Consider the following 17,665-nt stretch of genomic DNA (forward strand, 5'->3'; position numbering starts at 1 on the left):
TGTTGTACCAGTAGTATTTTACTATATGCATTTCATGGGAGGGGTCATATTTTAATTCTGGGGGAATATTCAAAATAGTATTGCCAGGCAATCAGAATGGACTTCAATTTGATCACAATTTAGAACTCACATTTTCAGATTTTCTCAAGTAAAGTTTTTTTTTTTTTTGGCCATGCATATATGAGTTTATTCTAAGCTACATGAAATACACTATTCTTGTCCTCTTTTATACATTTGCTGAAATAGTAATCCATTAGACAATGAAAACTAGGTAGATAACTTATGCATTAGGCAATTTAAAATTTTGTTGAATGACATATAATCATGTAATTTCCATTAAATATGAATTCTAGTGTTCAAGCTTTTCATTTCAGACTCTTAGATGTTCCTTGAACATGGGGTTCAGACAGGAGAAAGAAATCCTGAGAAATTGCACATGATTGGTGTCACTGTTTATAAAAGTTCCATTTTTCTTTTCTCTTATAAAGACTCTGGGATCTTTGAAATCCCTGTAATTCATAAAAATTTTCTTCGTCTTTTGGGCAGCTATACTTTACCTTGCAGATCTCCAGAGAAAATTAGATTAAAGTGATGTAATTTGCATTTTTAACACATTTCAGAATTTTTTTAAAAAGAAGCTAAGCTGTCTGTTTCGTTTCATAAATATACAATGGGCACATTTCTCTGGCTTGTTCAGTATTAACCACAGATACTAGTAATGCTCATATTATTTTCTCATTGCTCTATCATCTTTATTGTAATGTTTTCCATTTTGGACTGAAATACTATTTATTTGTTTCAGGTATATGAAGAGCTATAATTAGATATTAGAGACTGGGTAGCACTCATATTGTCAAAGAACAAGAAAGATGTGGAATTAGCTGAAGTATGAAATAATTGGGTTAAACATAAATCAGAGTTTTTGATACTTATAGCATGATGTCTAATAAACTTTGATAAAGATATTAATTTTTAAAAAGTAATTGAGGAAAAAATTTGAAAGAAAATATGAAGGAGATGAAAACTATTTGTTTTATCATAGTTTTATTTATTTTAATAGATTTTTTTTCTTACAGGTTATGACTTTTGTTCTGAGAGGCATAACTGCATGGAGAATTCTGTCTGCAGAAATCTGAATGACAGGGCCGTGTGCAGCTGTCGAGATGGTTTTAGGGCTCTTCGGGAGGACAATGCCTACTGTGAAGGTAATCCTTATAATGATGTGTAGCTCAGCTGTATGAATTTCCTAGGATTACTGCATGCAAAATTTATTAATTTCCCAGGTTGTCAAGTTGATGGGCCCATTAAAAGCAGTGAATTTAATTTGAAGCATATTAATCAGCTAAAAATAATTATCTTTCAAATTAAAGCTTTTCAGCTATCTGCTATATGTCAGACTAATAAGCTAATATGGCTGGTTTCTTGAATTAGAATAATACTTCCACTGTGAAATAGCCTTATTTTTTTCATAATTAGATATTCAGATAGTTCACATATTGACATGATTACTGTGGCTTGCAGTTAGAATTGTAGTCAGTTTTTTTCCAGACAGTGTTGTGTAACAAAGGCAATCAATTAACAGGAAGATTGAATGTCTACTGTTATTTAGTTTGCTTCGATAAGTTACTTCAGAGGTTGTATTCATGCTCTGTGCTATTTAGTAAATAGCTCTGATGGAGTAAATCATTTTCTGGTTACTTTAAAAAATTTAACTAGTATCCAAGATAGTTTATTCTCTCATGGAAACAGTACAGGTATGGTCAATGAACTTGTGACTTTTACTGTTCCAGAAGACCCACAAAGTCATGTAGTAATTTATCCCTTCCTTGAGGCATACATTTAAATCATTCCTATTAATTTTGTGACAAGCCACTGGATCCTGCAAGTATGAATACTATTTGGTGGTATTTGGGGTGTTTTGAAAGGTTTGGATGTGTCTAGACTTACCTCTTCCAAAAACCAAGCATATACCATAGGTTCTTGGAGGTAGTGAACCTCCAGTAAACATGAAGCCTTTGTTTATCTACAGGAAGATTTGTTGGCCTTTGGGAGACCAGCTTGTATTGTTTCCTGACTGAAATAGATTTTCCTCTTATAAATTGCTATTCATTTTTAAAGTTGACCTTTAGATCAAAGTGTTTATTTTAGTGGGTTTGATTCTGTCCTAAAAGGACCATTCCATTTTCACTGAAAGGAGGACATAGACTTTCTCCCCCATTTATGATGCCAGTTTATTTAGTATTCCTCATTTTAAAAGATTTTTGTATAAAAAAATGAACCTTACCTAATGATTTTTATTCTTACATAATTTAGAGGTGAACTTCTTTCTAAAAATGTATTTTCTTTATAATATTTGATATATATATAAGTTTCATTGATATTGTTAATGTGTTTATGAAACCACATGATACATATTCAAATAAGTGCTTTTGAATCTTACTTTTATGATAATTATTTTATCTTGAATTACTTCTTTTTTTGTTACTGTTAAGTATGTTCACTTTTATAATACCTATTTATAATATCTACTATGTACCAAGTAGTTTTCTAGGCATAGAACAGTAACTGGTGAGCAAGACTAATAAGTTCCTGTTTATACTCCTAGCAACTAAGGAGGCTGAAGTAGAATGATTATAAGTTGAAGGTTAGCCTCAGCAAATTAGCAAGACTGTGTCTCATAATAAAAAATAAAAGGGCTGGGGGGGTAGCTCAGTTGTGAAGCACCCCTGGACTCAATCCCCAGGACCAAATAATTATTATTAATATTATTATTCATCCTTGTGTACAGGAGGTTTGCATTCTAGGGGAGAAACAGATAAGAGAACCCATAGAAATAGAGAAGAAAATTGGAAGTAGTGAAAAGTAATAGGAATAAAATTTAAAAAGGTAATGTGCTAGGTAGTTTTTTAGTACCTACTTTATGCACTAGGATTAATTTAGACTGTACGGTCAGCTTTTGGGGAGAGGGATCAAGTGAGGGTGGTGATTAATCTTAGACTTGATGATAAGGAAGTAGCCAGGGAAGAATCTGGGACAAGCCATTCAAACCAGAAGGAATAGCAAGTGGAAAGGCCCTAAGTGGGAACAGCCTTGAAATATTCTAGAAACTGAAAGGGCAGTGTGATAAAGAAGTTAATTTATAAGATTCAGATGGAGAATTAGGCTGAGACCAGGCTTATAAGGGAGGCTTATAAGGATTTCAGTTTTGTTTCAAGCAGAGGAGTGACTTGCTTTTACTTGTCTGAGAAAGGGCACCTCTGACTGTGGAAGTGAACTGTAGGGCTGAGTTTTGGGGGAGAACAAAAGTGTAAACAGGGAGGCCAGTTGGAAAGCTATAGGAGTTGTGCAGGCAAAGATGGTTGTACACAATTAGGAAAGTAATAGAGAAGGAGAAGAGGAGGTACATATTTACTTACAGGTAGTTTATTGCAGTGGAGAATTAAATCCAAGGTTGGGAGTATGATCAATGTATTGCTAATTTTGCTATTTATTGAGACTGAAGGATTTTTAAGGAAAGAGGCTAGAGATTTAGATTATATTCTTTATCAGTGCAACCTGTTAAAATTGGTTTAATCATAAAGATTTAGTCACTCAGTTGTTATGTGCATGTTCAGGTATAGATAAATTGGCAGCTGTTTTCCAATTTTAATGTATCATACTGAAAAATATTTCCATCTGTATGCTTATTATTATTTGTCATTTAAATATATAATCTTCACAAGTTAAGAAAATGGTGGAAAGACTCATTGGGTTATTATAGAACTTTTGAATTGCCATATATAAGGACTTCTAATATTATTGATTTGTTTTTTTCATACCACAATACACAGGTTTTGAAGTACTCTTATGAAATTTGGTTTCTCTCTCTCTCTCTGTCTCTCTCTCTCTCTCTCTCTCTCTCTCTCTCTTTTGTGGGAGGTTATTGGGGACTGAACTCAGGGGCACTTGGTCACTGAGCCACATCTCCAGCCCCATTTTGTATTTTATTTAGAGACAGGGTCATACTGAGTTGCTTAGAACCTCACCATTGCTGACCCTGGCTTTGAACTATGCGATTCTCCTGGGATTACAGGCGTGTGCCATCCTGCCTGGCTGGTTTCTCTTTTTATTGTAGAATTGTTGCTAATCTTGAGAGTATTTTTGACTTCTTAGAAGTAATACCTTTTTTAAAGTACTTAGGCAATGTTATATGTTACTTATTAATCTTTTCCCATATAGAGCTCTGGTTCTGTAAAAAATTAGACTTGTTATCAGACATGAAAAAAAAAGCAAGTGACGGTTTGTAAGTAATGTAAATTTCGTTTGCTAAATCTTTTGGGTTGCTTTAATGACACAGTATAATTGAGACTATTGATTTTTACTATGGTTTGGTTGATCGGGGTGGTATAACATTGGTAAATGCTGAAGTTCATTTATTTGTTTGACAAATATTTATTGAGTACCTACTTTGTACAGAGCTGATGCTAGGGATAAAGTAGAAAATGGAAATGTACATGACTGATACTCCTCTCAAGTCAGAAAAATAGAAAATAAATTAATCATTACATTAAAGAATATTTAATTTAGAATGTGGCAAGTACCTGGAAAGGAAAATAGATTAACAGGGGATCTGATTTGGGTGGGGGGATTTTTGCTTCAAGAAAGAGCTTATTTCTGAAAATAAGATTTGGTCACTCAAATCTGCAGGATATAGGTGGGTAAAATGGGATGCAGGAAAACTGAATGGAAGGTAAAAATCATCTAGCCTTAGAAAGAATGATAAGAAAGAAGGGAATCTCCTAGGTATAGAAATAATCATATCTAAAGACTTCTGGATAGAAAGAGCACGTTCTGCGAACTGAAGGAATGCCAATAACTGAAGGCAGAGAGGAAGGGGAGGTGCCTCATGGGATCTAAGATGGGAAGCAGGGGCTTGAAGGTCACACTGAAGAGTGAAGTTTTCACAATGAAAATAAGGGAAACTATGCCTGTAATCCCAGTGGCTAGGGAAACTGAGGCAGGAGGAGTATAAGTTCAAAGCCAGCCTCAGCAATTTAGCAAGGACCTAAGTAACTCAGTGAGATCCTGTCTGTAAATAAAATACAAAAAAGGGCTGAGGATATTGCTCAGTGGTTAGGTGGCCCTGGATTCACTATTCAGTACGCCCCCCGACTCCGCAAAAAAGAATAATGAAGCTAAAGAAAGGTTTTAAGTGGAGAAATGTCATGATCACATGTGTGTTTTAAATAGATCACTTTAGCTGCAGTATGTATGTGGGTAAAATGGGATGCAGGAAAACTAGTGCATGATAGACAGTGGTGACTTGCCTTAAAAATAGATGTGGAGTTGTGGATGCATTTGAGAGCATTTTTGAGGTAAAACTAACAAAAATGATTTAACTCCTGCTTGCAGAGAATGAGAGAGGTTTGGAGGTGGATTCCCTGGTTTCTAGCCTAAAGAAAACGGCAAATGTCAATGCTGTTCACTTAAGGAATAGATTGGATAGAAAAAAAATGATGTTGATGTGCAGAAGCTTTTTGATCTGAGGCTATCCCACTTATCGATTCTTGGTTTTATATCTTGAGCTTTAGGAATGGTATTGAGGAAGTCAGTGCCTGTGATCATATGTCGGAGTGTTGACCCTATGATTTCTGCTAACAGTTACATTGTTTCTGGTCTAATTCCTAGATCTTTGATCCACTTTGAGTTGATTTTTGTGCAGGGTGGTAGAGAAGGATCTAGTTTCATTCTTCTACCTATGGATATCCAATTTTCCCAGCATCATTTGTTAGAAAGGCTATATTTTCTCCAACATATGTTTTTGGCACCTTTTTCAAGGATCAGATGACTGTGTCTGTTTTATGGCTGTGTGTCTTCTATTTTATTCCATTGGTCTTCATGTTTTTATGCAAGTACTGTGATAATCAGTTTTTCATTAATATGACCAGAATATCCCATAAGAACCATTTAGAGGAGGAAAAGTTTATTTTGACTCACCATTTCAGAGGTGCAGTCTATGGTCAGTCAATTCCACATCACTGGGGTTGAAGTGAGGCAGAACTTTATGACCAGAGAGTGCATCAGAATGAAACTGCTCAGATGAAAATGGCCAGAAAGAAGAGAGAGGAGAAATGACTGCAGGGAAAATGCACTATTTCTTTGCTTATTCTGGGCCTTTTATTCCATATTTTACAGGATTATTTTGGCTTTGGTATTTTGAAGGGAATCATATTGAATCTTTAGATTGCTTTTGGTATATATCCATTTCAACAGTATCAGTTCTGCCTATCTAAGAATATTGGAGGTCTTTCTATCTTCTAAGGTTTTCATTGTTTTATGATTTTCATTGTAGACATCTTCCACTTCATTGATTAGACATACTCTCAATTATTTTATTTTTGAAACTATTGTGAATGGAACTATTTATCTGATTTCTCAGCAGATTCATTCTTGGAGTTTAAGAGCTATTGACTTTTATATGTTGATTTTGGTTTTTGTTACTTTGTTGAATTGGTTCCTCAGCACTAGAAGTCTTCTAGTGGAGATTTTTGGGACTTCTAAATATAGGATCATATCATCAGCAAGCAGAAATAATTTGGCTTCTTCTTTACCTATTTGTATCATTTTACTTTCTTTCTTTTGCCAGATTTCTCTATAATGAAAAGGAGTTGTCAGAGTGGACATCTTATCTTGTTCCTGATTTCAGAGGAAATGCTTTTGGTTTTTCTCCAGTATGATGTTGGCTTTAGGGGTTTTTTTTTGTATATAATTTTTATAATGTTGAAATAGTTCATTATATCCCTACTTTCTATGGTGTTTTTAATATGAATGGATGCTGGATTTTGTCAAGCTTTTTATGCATCTTTGACATTATCATGTGATTTTGTTATTAGTTCTTCTTAGGTGAAGAATTGCATTTATTGATTTATGTATATTGAACCAACCTTGCATCCTTGGAATGAAACTGTCTTGGCCATGTAATCTTCTTAATATGTTTTTTAATGTGAATTGCTAACATTTTATTAATGATTCTTGTGTTTATGTTTATCAGAGTTATTAGTCTAAAGTTTTCTTTTCTTGATGTGTCTTTTTCTGGGTTTGGTATTAGGATGATACTGGCTTCCTAGGTTATATTTGGGAGTGTTCTCTCACTTTGAATTTCATAGGACAATTTAAGGAAGGCTAACATTAGTTCTTCTTTAAATATCTTGTAGAGTTCATCTGAGAATTCATCTGGTCCTGAGTTTTTCTTTGTTGGAAGGCATCATATTACTGCTTCATTCTTGTTGCTTGATATTAGACTATTTAGGTTTTTTATGTACTTTTGGTTCAATATGGGTAGGTCATATGTGTCTAGAAATTTGTCAATATCTTCTAGATTTTCCAATTCATCAGAATACAAGTTTTCCCAATAGTTCCTAATGATCCTTTGGATTTCAAATATATTTGTGGGACTATCTCCTTTTTCATTTCTAATTTTGTTGGTTTGTATTAAGTGTGAAGAGATAACCTAGAAATAGGAGAAAATCTTTCTAGCTGTTCTTCCAACAGGGGATTAATATCCAGACTATGTAAAGAACTCAATAAACACCAAAAGAAAAAAAAATCATCCTATCAGCAAATAATCTAAGCAGATATTTTTTAAAATAAGAAATACAAATGATCATCACATATACCCAGAAAAACCTTCACCATTCTTAGCAATCAAGGAAATGTAAATCACAACTACACTGAGGCTTAATCTCACTCCAATTTGAATGGCAATGAAAAATACAAAGAACAATAATTTCTCGCAAGGATGTAGGGGAAATGGTATACTCATATAATATTTGTAGAAATGAAAATTATTAAAACCACAATGGAAAGCAACATGGAGATTCCTCAAAAGTCTAGGAATGGAACTATTATATGACCCAGCTATCCTAGTACTTATCCAGAAAACTAAAATTAGCCTGCTATACATGGTACACCAATGTTTATAGCAGGCCAACTCCCAGTAGCCAACTAATGCAACCAGTTCAGGTGTCCATTAACAGATAAATAGATAAGGAAAACAAGGGTATAGGAAAAAAAAAAAGAATGAGGTAGGGATCTGCTTCCTCCAACCTCTGCAGGAGCCCAGGCCCAAAGTAGGCCAGGGTCCATTCTCTCACACAAACACAACTTGAGAGACAAGGCCTCACCCACGTCCATCTTGAGTCACTACAGTTGTCACCATAACCTTCCCCACAAAATAGCCTCTACCTTTTGACAACAGACAGGGCCTAGAAGCAGCTGCATCCAGGAGCAGGCATTCCAAAGACAGTGAAAGGCCCAACTTTTCAGCCCTATCTCTGAAAGATATTGCATCCATCTTTGGGCACTTCCACTCCTATCTCGAGTTATCTCCGCTATTGCCGCTACCATCTTTAGTTGCAGTAGCATCCACCATGGGACACTGGCAGGCACTGGAAGCCCAACACCAAGGTGAGGCACAAATCTGCAAAGACAGATTTGCATGGATACTACAAGATTTTAGGGTATAAACTCTAATACCTCAGATCCACACTGTAAGAAAGGAAGACACAACATGAAAAAACAAGGGAGAAAAGTGCCCTTCACAAACCAGTATATTACAATAACAGAAAACATGGACAGCCCAGTTGATGAGATGTCAGAGAAGGAGTTCAGAATGTTCTTAATTAAAATTATATGTGAACTAAAGAATGACCAATATTAGCAAATACAGGCAAAAATTGATCATTCCAACAAAGAGATAAGACAGCAAATACAGGCAACCATTGATGATAGCAATAAAGAGATAAGGGAGTAATATAGGCATCCATTGATCACACACACAAAAAAAATAAGTGAGAAAATACAGGTAGCAAAATATTACTTCAAGAAACAGATAAAGACTCTGAAAAAAATCAGAAATTTTTGAAATGAAGGAAACAATAAAACAAGAAAGCATCACCAATAGACTAGATCACTTGGAAGACAGAACATCAGATAATAAAGACAAAGTATATAATCTGGGAAGTAAAGTTGACCACACAGTGAAGATGGTAACACCATGATCGGAACATCCAGGAATTATGGGACAGCATCAAAAGACCAAATCAAAAGACCAAATCTAAGACTTACTGGGATAGAAGGCACAGAGTTTCAAACCAAAGGAGTGCACAATCTCTTCAATGAGATAATGTCAGAAAATTTCCCAAACATGAAGAATGAATTGGAAAATCAAATACAAGAGGCTTACAGGACAACGAATGTATAAAATTACAATAGATCTACACCAAGGCACACTATAATGAAAATGCCTAATCAAAGGAAAAACAAAGTCCAGTTAAATACCAAAAATACATAAAAATGGATGAGAATACAAATCATGTCTCAATAATAACCCTGAATGTTAATTTCCTAAACTCACCAATCAAAAGACATAGGCTGGCAGGTTGGAGGAAAAAAAAAACAACAATATGCTGCCTCCAAGAGACTCATCTTATAGGAAAAGACATCCACAGACTGAAGGTTAGGAAAAATCATTACAGTCACATGGACTGCAGAAGCAAGTGGGGTTTCCATCCTCATATCAAATAAAGTAGATTTCAAGCTAAAGTTAATCAAAAGGGATAAAGAAAGACACTTCATTCTGCTCAAGGGAATAATACACTAACAAGACATAAAAATTATAAATACATATGCCTCAAACACTGGAGGATCTATGTTCATCAAACAAACTCTATTCAATTTCAAGAGTCAGACAAAAACACAATAATTCTGGGTGACTTTAACACACCTCTTTTACCACTGGATATATCTCCCAAACAAAAGCTGAACAAAGAAACTATGGAACTCAATAATGCAATCAATAACATAGACTTAACTGACATATGTAGAATATTTTATCTTTCAGTGAGCGACTACACTTTCTTCTCAGTAGCTCATGAATCTTTCTCTAAAATAGGCCATATATTATGCCATAAAGCAACTCTATGCAAATACAAAAAAAAATTGAGATACTACCCTACATTCTATTAGACCATACTGAAATGAAATTAGAAACAGTGATAAAGTAAAACATAAAGCTACTTCAACATCTAGAGACTAAATAATATGCTACTGAATGAACAATGGGTTGTAAAAGACATCAAGAAGGAGACTACAAAATTCTTAGATTTAAGTGAGAACACTGAAACATCATATCAAAATCTCTGGGATACTATGAAGGCAGTATTAAGAGGAAAGTTCATTCAATGGAGTTTATTCCTTCAAAGAAAAAACTCAACAAATAAAAGACCTAACATTACATTCCAAAGCCCTAGAAAAAGAAGAACAAATCAACACCAAAAGCAGCAGAAGACGGGAAATAATTAAAACCAGAGCTGAAATCAATAAAACTGAAACAAAAAAAATTGAAAAAATTGACAAATAAATAGTTGGTTCTTTGAATAAATAAATAAAATTGACAAACCATTAGCCATGTTAATGAAGAGAATGAAAGAGAAAACTCAAATTACTCACATACATGCTGAAAAGGGAAATATCACAACAGACACTACAGAAATACAAAAGATAATTAGAAATTATTTTGAAAACTTGTATTCCAATAAAACAGAAATACCTAAGGCATCAACAAATTTCTAGAGTCATATGATTTGCCCAAATTGAATCAGGATGATATACACAATTTAAACAGATCAATATCAAGCAATGAAATAGAAGATGCCATCTGAAGCCTACCAACCAATAAAAGCCCAGGACTGGATGGATACAGAGTTGAGTTCCCCAAGACCTTTAATGAAGAACAAATACCAATACTCTTCAGATTATTACATGAAATAGAAAAAGAGGGAGCACGTCCAAATTCATTCTGTGAGGCCAGTATCACCCTGATTCTAAAACCAGGCAAAGACACATTAAAGAAAGTAAACTTAAGACTAATATCTCTAATGAACATAGATGCAAAAATTCTCAATAAAATTTTGGCAAACCAAATACAAAAACATATCAAAAATATAGTGTACCACAATCAAGTGGGGTTCATCCCAGGGATGCAAGGTTGGTTCAACATACAGAAATCAACAAATGTAATTCATCACATCAATAGACTTAAAGATAAGAATCATAAGATCATCTGAATAGATGCAGAAAAAGCATTTGACAAAATAAGCACCCCTTCATGTTCAAAACACTAGAAATTACAACCCTGTGAGTGCATTATAATGAAGAATTTCCTATTCTTAAACTCTTACAATCACTGGTGATTTTGCTCTCCAAGTCTTTAATTATTACACTAAGAACAGGAAAAGCATTTTAAATAAATAAATCATCTATATAATTGCATGTCACAAATAATTACAAAATTGGTAATTGATGCCTTATTAAAGAATTTTAAAGTAAATTTATGAGCCATTTCTTTTATTAACAAAAATATGAGAAAAAGTTTGGTATGGTTTGAAACCCCTACCCCCGTAATTCCTCATTGATAGAACTATTTCTCTTAGATTCACTCAGTTTCTTTCATTCTGATTCTGCTGGATGTCATTTGTCACTTCATGTCACCTTGTCTTTAGTCACTCTATTTCTATTGTCTCTACCTACTTTTACTCAGCCAGGATCCATTCTCCATTAATATTCACAAAATATCTTTTTTTTCCTGCTTGAAAGCCTGGGGTATCTTGTTGCTCATCACCACATAAAAGTTAGATTTCTTTGCATTGTTTCCAGGTTTTTATGTCATTTGTCCCTACATAGCTATCCATCCATTAGTCCTTGACAGGTCACCCCCAGCTATTTGATAATTTCTTTTGTGCATCATGCATCATCTGTGTTGTGTGTTGAATTATGTCTCCCCAAAATTCAAATGTTTACTTAAGAATATGATTTTATTTGGAAATAGGAGTATTTCAGATATAACTTTTTAAGGAAAGAGGAAGTCTTAGTGCTTCCTTTTGCACTATGCTTGCTATTTTCATAAGAAGAGTAAATTTTGACACAGGCATACAGGGAGAGTGTCATGTGAACTTGCAGACAGAGGTTGGGGTGATATATCTGCAAGCCAAAGAACACCAGATATTGACAATAGTATAACATACAGCAGATTATCCTTCACAGTCCTCAGAAAAAATCAACTCTGCCAACCCTTTGATTTCAGACTCTTGATTTCCAAAACTATAAGATAATAAATTTATATTGGTTAAGCTACCAATTTGTGGAACTTTATTATTGTGCCCCTAGCAAATTAACACAATTTGACTGAGATATCTTTGCTTTTTGGTCCAACAAGCTATGATCTAATCATCCTTCTAGGCTTCTTCTAGGCTTCTTCTAGGCTTCTTATCATTTAATTCATCAGGAAAATCTTCTTGAAGATGAATTAAATTCACATAGATTTAAATTTCTCAAATCTTATTTTATTTTTACCTGACTGAACAATTAGCACCTTATTCTGTACTGGTTTATAGCCAATTTTCCAATTGTAGTATACTTTATTAAATGCTATGCTGTTTATTAAGGGATTTAGATATGTGTGTCTGTGTGTTTCTTCCAAGTATAATGTGTCTGTCTTCTAGTAATAGATCTGGGTTCTCCTAAGCTTTTTAGAAGCAATATTGAGATCAAGAAATACTTGTTTATTGATGGTCTGAAGTACTTAGATATGCTAAAGATATTCACTTTAGGCTATCTTATCACTAAAAAGGATAATTCAAGATAAGCATCAAACATATTGAGTTATATTTATATTGTACCCAAGGAAGTCTAATTGTAATATTGAGTTTTGTAGCCCAAAGAGGATTTTATTTATTTTAAATTGCTAAGCATGGGAATTTAGAAATTATCTAAGTAGTACAAGGAAATAAATTTATTTTTTCAAAATATTCTTTCTTAAAGTATATGTCTACTGATAAATGTCATACATATTAAAAAGATCCCAAGTCCTAGAAGTTTTCCCATCTCCACCATTGCTTTTAGTGAAAATTTTGTATCTTTACCCCAAATTTTAATTCTATCTACAATTTGTAAAACAACTCACATGGGCATGGAAGATCAAGCACATAGAAACTGCTTAGGAAATGCCAGTTAAATCTGGATTGGAATCTTAAACATTTGTTTAGCACCTGCTAGGGTTTAACATAAACCTATTAGTTTAAACATAAACTCTGAATTATTATATTTACACATCCAATTTAAATACATATTTTCCTTTTTGTTTCCCCCTTCTTAAAACAAAAACTAAATAACAACAAAGACTAAAACATTGTCTCTTCCTCTCCTGTTTCTGTCTTTTAATGCTATCCTTTGTCTAAATGATGCCCTTTTTTTCTCTTTCCTATTCTGCATTATAGGAGAATTCCAGCCTCTGTACAAAGTAATATGAGCACAATTCAATGGAAAATAAGTAATTGCTGCCTTCTTTTCTGCAATAAGTTGTCAATAGGTTTATAATAAAAAGCAATACCAACTGCTAATGAGTATATGTTTCTTTGGAGACATTCACATGCCTTTTACATTTATTAATTTTATGTTATCTAACAGGCCTCTGATGCAGGCATTGTAATATTCTACTGTTTTATAGTTGAGAAAACTGAAGAACTTGAAAATTAAATGATTTTTCCAAAATCATTTACCCAAATAACAAACAGTAAATTGATGGTACAAAGCCGTCTTCAAGCTATGCTTTATTTCATTTTACTACTTTTAATTTACTTACTATATACCTTACCTAATTTTTAAAATAAGCAAGAGTAGTATGTATTTTTCTTTAGAATGACATTTTAACATAGCTGTATTAAAATTTAGATGTTTCTATAAAGGGAAGAAATTTGTGTTGTATCCAGAGAGCATCTCATTGGCATTAGAGATATATACTGTCATGAGTGGAGTTCATGTGACCTTCCTCCCTCCTCTTCTGTGCTTTCTTTCTCTGATTTCCTTTCTTCCATCCTCCTCTTATCCTTTCTTCTTGCCCCTTCCCTGTTCCCTTTCTATCTCAGCTATTTATCACCTCACAATTAATTTAGTCATAAATTCCTGATATAACTAATATCTGCATATCATTATCTATGAAATGCAGAGTCAATCTGAGAGTGATAGTGTCATAAGGTTGCTCCAGATGATATGAAGAGAAAGTTGTAGAATGAGCTGAAATCATTCATTGCAAACCCAGCACGTGCATCACCACTGGAGTTAATAGAAGGCCTGCTAACAGAGCTGAGATAAATAATCTAGAAAACTGAGCCCTCTGGGATTAATTAGAGAATTCTGGCAGACAATATAGCTTTCAGAAATATAGCTACTGATGCATTCTTTGTGGTGTGTTTTTATAGAGTTTCTTAAATAAAAGAAAATTGCAAGTATGTGATTACTCAGGATTCTTCAGAAAAACAGAATCAATATGATTTCTTATTATAGGGAATTGGCTTACATGATTGTGAAGACTAAGAATTCCCATGATCTGCACTGGCAAGTTGAAAATTAGGGGACCCAATAGTGTGGTTTCACTCCCCATTCCAAAGACCTGAGAACCAGTGGTTCTGAGGGCTAGAAAGGTTTGGTGCAGTAAGTCAAGCAGTCAAATTTCCCTTTTACTGAATTGGTTCCATTCTGTTCAGTTGATTGGCTGAGGCCCATCTGCATCAGGGAGAGTGATTATGTCTACTCAGACTACAGATTGAAATGTTACTGTCATCCAAACACACTCTGACAGACATGCCAGAATAATTTTGGACCAAATGTCTGGTCATTCAAGGCCCAGTCAAACTGTCACACAAAAATTAACCATCACAGTTACAATTTTAAACTTCTATAATTTTAAATTAAGAAAAAGAAGAAAATGCATATCTGATGTTTCCAAATATATGAATTGGCCTTTTAATGGCATCATCTATCTCTCCAAAAATTGCCACAAAAAATAGTTTTCAGGATTTATATATTATATGGAAAATTGAAAAAATTGCCACAAAAATAGTTTTCAGGATTTATATATTATATGGAACTATTGAAGTACTTTTAGGCCTCAAGGAACATGTTTTCAATGCTAAAAATAGTGAATTTTTTAAATGAAACTTATTCCTTCTCCAATTAAGTTTTGTGCAGTAGTTCTGCAAATCCCTACCAATTACAAATCTGAATTTGAACCTTAGCAATTCTTCTCAGCTTCTTTTTCACTCTAGTTAACTTCAGTTTTCTCTGACTCAAAAGCACATTCTATTCATTTGTAAATGCAAATACCAGTAAGTTGCTCAAACAAAAGTTTTGTTGTTTTTTTTTTAATTCAAAGCAAGAGTATCCTCTGTATGAAAGGAAGACTTTTACATTTTAAAATCAAAGCCAATGAAGATGAAACTTCTGAGTTTCTTCTTAGGCATGGTTTCTCATGGACAAAAAGTTGGAGAAATAATCAGTGCCACCCTTATACTATCCTTTTTAAACAACACACCATGGTTGTGTGACTTTCATGGTCAGCTGATATGCCCCTCACCCAAGAATGTCTCTTACTCTAAAATACTCTTATTCACATGTAATGGAGTTCATGATTACTTTGGATGCTGCATAGAGAACAAATAATAACTTCCATCATCATTTAGTCATTAATCTGAATGTTAAATAAACACATTGTTCTCTCTGTGGTTGATTTATAGGTGCTTAGAAATTCAATTTATGATTGACTTCTGTCATTGGACATTATTCGGCATTCATTTATTCACAGTATTGGTTTTGGGGTTTTTGTTTGTTTTTTGAGCACACATTCTATGCCAGGCATATATTTAATGGATGCTAACCATATAGCCATGAGAAAACCCTACTAAGTCCATACTGCCATGGAGCTAACTCTTTAGTTGAGATAATGTAAAGTCTATGCCCATTTTGCTGGTACAAATTGAAATGAAAATTGTGATTGATGGTTTATGCTTTATTAAAATAAACAGCTCTGTTTTTATACTTTTTTGGCAGTTTTTATTTTAATTTATGTTTTATCTTCTTTTCTTCCTTTTTTAACCTTCTCACTGTATGGTCCCAGGGCCAGAAATGTGATCCAATACCTGGCAACTTGTTAGAAATGCAGAATCCTATACCTTATCTCAGACCTACTGAATCAGGACCTGCATTCTCATGAATACAAAATTTTGAAAAGTGTTGATTTAAGGCATAGAGTTTATTAATATATCATTCTAATAATTTGAACACTAACACTTTTCATCAATATGCTCAAAAGAAGAGGATTTTTTGGTTCACATTCTCAGTTTATTTTCCATTAGTATACAGTTTGGTTTCCTAATATTGTTTTTTAGAGGGTAGTTCAAATGGCATTTCTTTGTAATACGATAGGGTGAAGGAAGACTTAGTTATGATCATATAAGGGCTGCCTGCTCCTTGAGTCTAATTTGAAAGTTATATAGTAGAGGAGACATAAAGTGATGATGAAACAGGATGAGAATCTGGGGGAGGGGAAGGGGGGATAGTACAGGATAGGAAAGGCAACAGAATACAACAGACGCTAGTATGGCAGTATGTAAAATGTTGATTTGTATCCGATGTGATTCTGCAATCCGATGTGATTCTGCAATCTGTATATGGGGTAAAATGGGAGTTCATACCACTTGAATCAAATGTATGAAATATGATATGTCAAGAGGTATGTAATGTTTTGAACAGCTAATAATAAAAAAATGCATATTCCTTGGCAGTCATCAAAATAATAATAAATGCTGGGGACGATATGGAGAAAAAGGGAACACTTTTACATTAGTGGTGGGATTGTAAATCAGTGCAACTGCTATGGAAATCAGTATGGAAGTTCCTCAGAAGACTAGGCATGGAACTACCACATGACCCCACTATACCACTCCTTGGTTTTTATCCTAAAGAATTAAAGTCATTGGGCTGGGGATGTGGCTCAAGTGGTAGCACGCTCGCCTGACATGCGCGGGGCTCTGGGTTTGATCCTCAGCACCACATAAAAATAAAATAAAGATGTTGTGTCCACCGAGAACTAAAAAATAAATATTAAAAATTTCTCTCTCTAAAAAAAAAGAATTAGAGTCATCATAGTGACATATGAATACTCGTGTTTTATAGCAGCACAATTCACAATAGCCAAATTATGAAACCAGCCTAGGTGTCCATCAGTGGATGAATGGATAAAGTAAATGTTGTATGTATACCAAATGGAGTTTTATTCAGCCATAAAGAAAGATGGAGTTGTCATTTGCAGGAAAATGGATGGAACTAGAGATCATTATGTTAAATGAAATAAGCTAAACTTAGAAAGTTGTATGTTTTCTCTCATATGTGGAAGCTAGAAAAAAAAGGAAAAGGAGTGGGGGGATCTCATGAAAATCAAAGAGAGATCAGTAGAGGAAAAAAACAGGGAGTAGGAGGTGGAGGGGAGGGGGAAAGTGTGGTAGAGTGATATTGGCCAAATTATATTGTTATATTGTGTGTATGTATGAATATGTAACAACAAATCTCATCATTATGTACAACTATAATGCACCAAGACAAATGTGAAAAAATACATATTCCTGGACTCAACATTAATTCTCCTTATTAAGTTAGTCCGGATTGGGTTTCAAAATTTTTACAGGCTTCCTAGTCGACTCTTATCCTCATTAAATTTCGAAAAAGACTATTCTGTGTTAGTTCTAGATTGATGTCCTTCTAAGGATGAATTTTAAAATATCATTATTTTGGGGTC

The 17,665-nt window shown here is 33.9% G+C and overlaps 1 protein-coding gene across 2 annotated transcripts in view; it reads left to right on the forward strand.

The window, feature by feature from the left end:
• Nell2 (neural EGFL like 2) overlaps positions 1 to 17,665 on the forward strand; it is a 367,974-nt gene that overhangs the window by 183,037 nt on the left and 167,272 nt on the right. For both annotated transcript variants that reach the window (XM_026401419.2, XM_026401420.2), the window contains one exon: positions 1,077 to 1,205. In XM_026401419.2, coding sequence (XP_026257204.1) covers positions 1,077 to 1,205 — 129 coding nt within the window. The remainder of the gene's footprint in view (positions 1 to 1,076; positions 1,206 to 17,665) is intronic.

This window comes from Urocitellus parryii, chromosome 5, assembly GCF_045843805.1.
Source record: "Urocitellus parryii isolate mUroPar1 chromosome 5, mUroPar1.hap1, whole genome shotgun sequence".
Taxonomy (NCBI): Eukaryota; Metazoa; Chordata; class Mammalia; order Rodentia; family Sciuridae; genus Urocitellus; species Urocitellus parryii.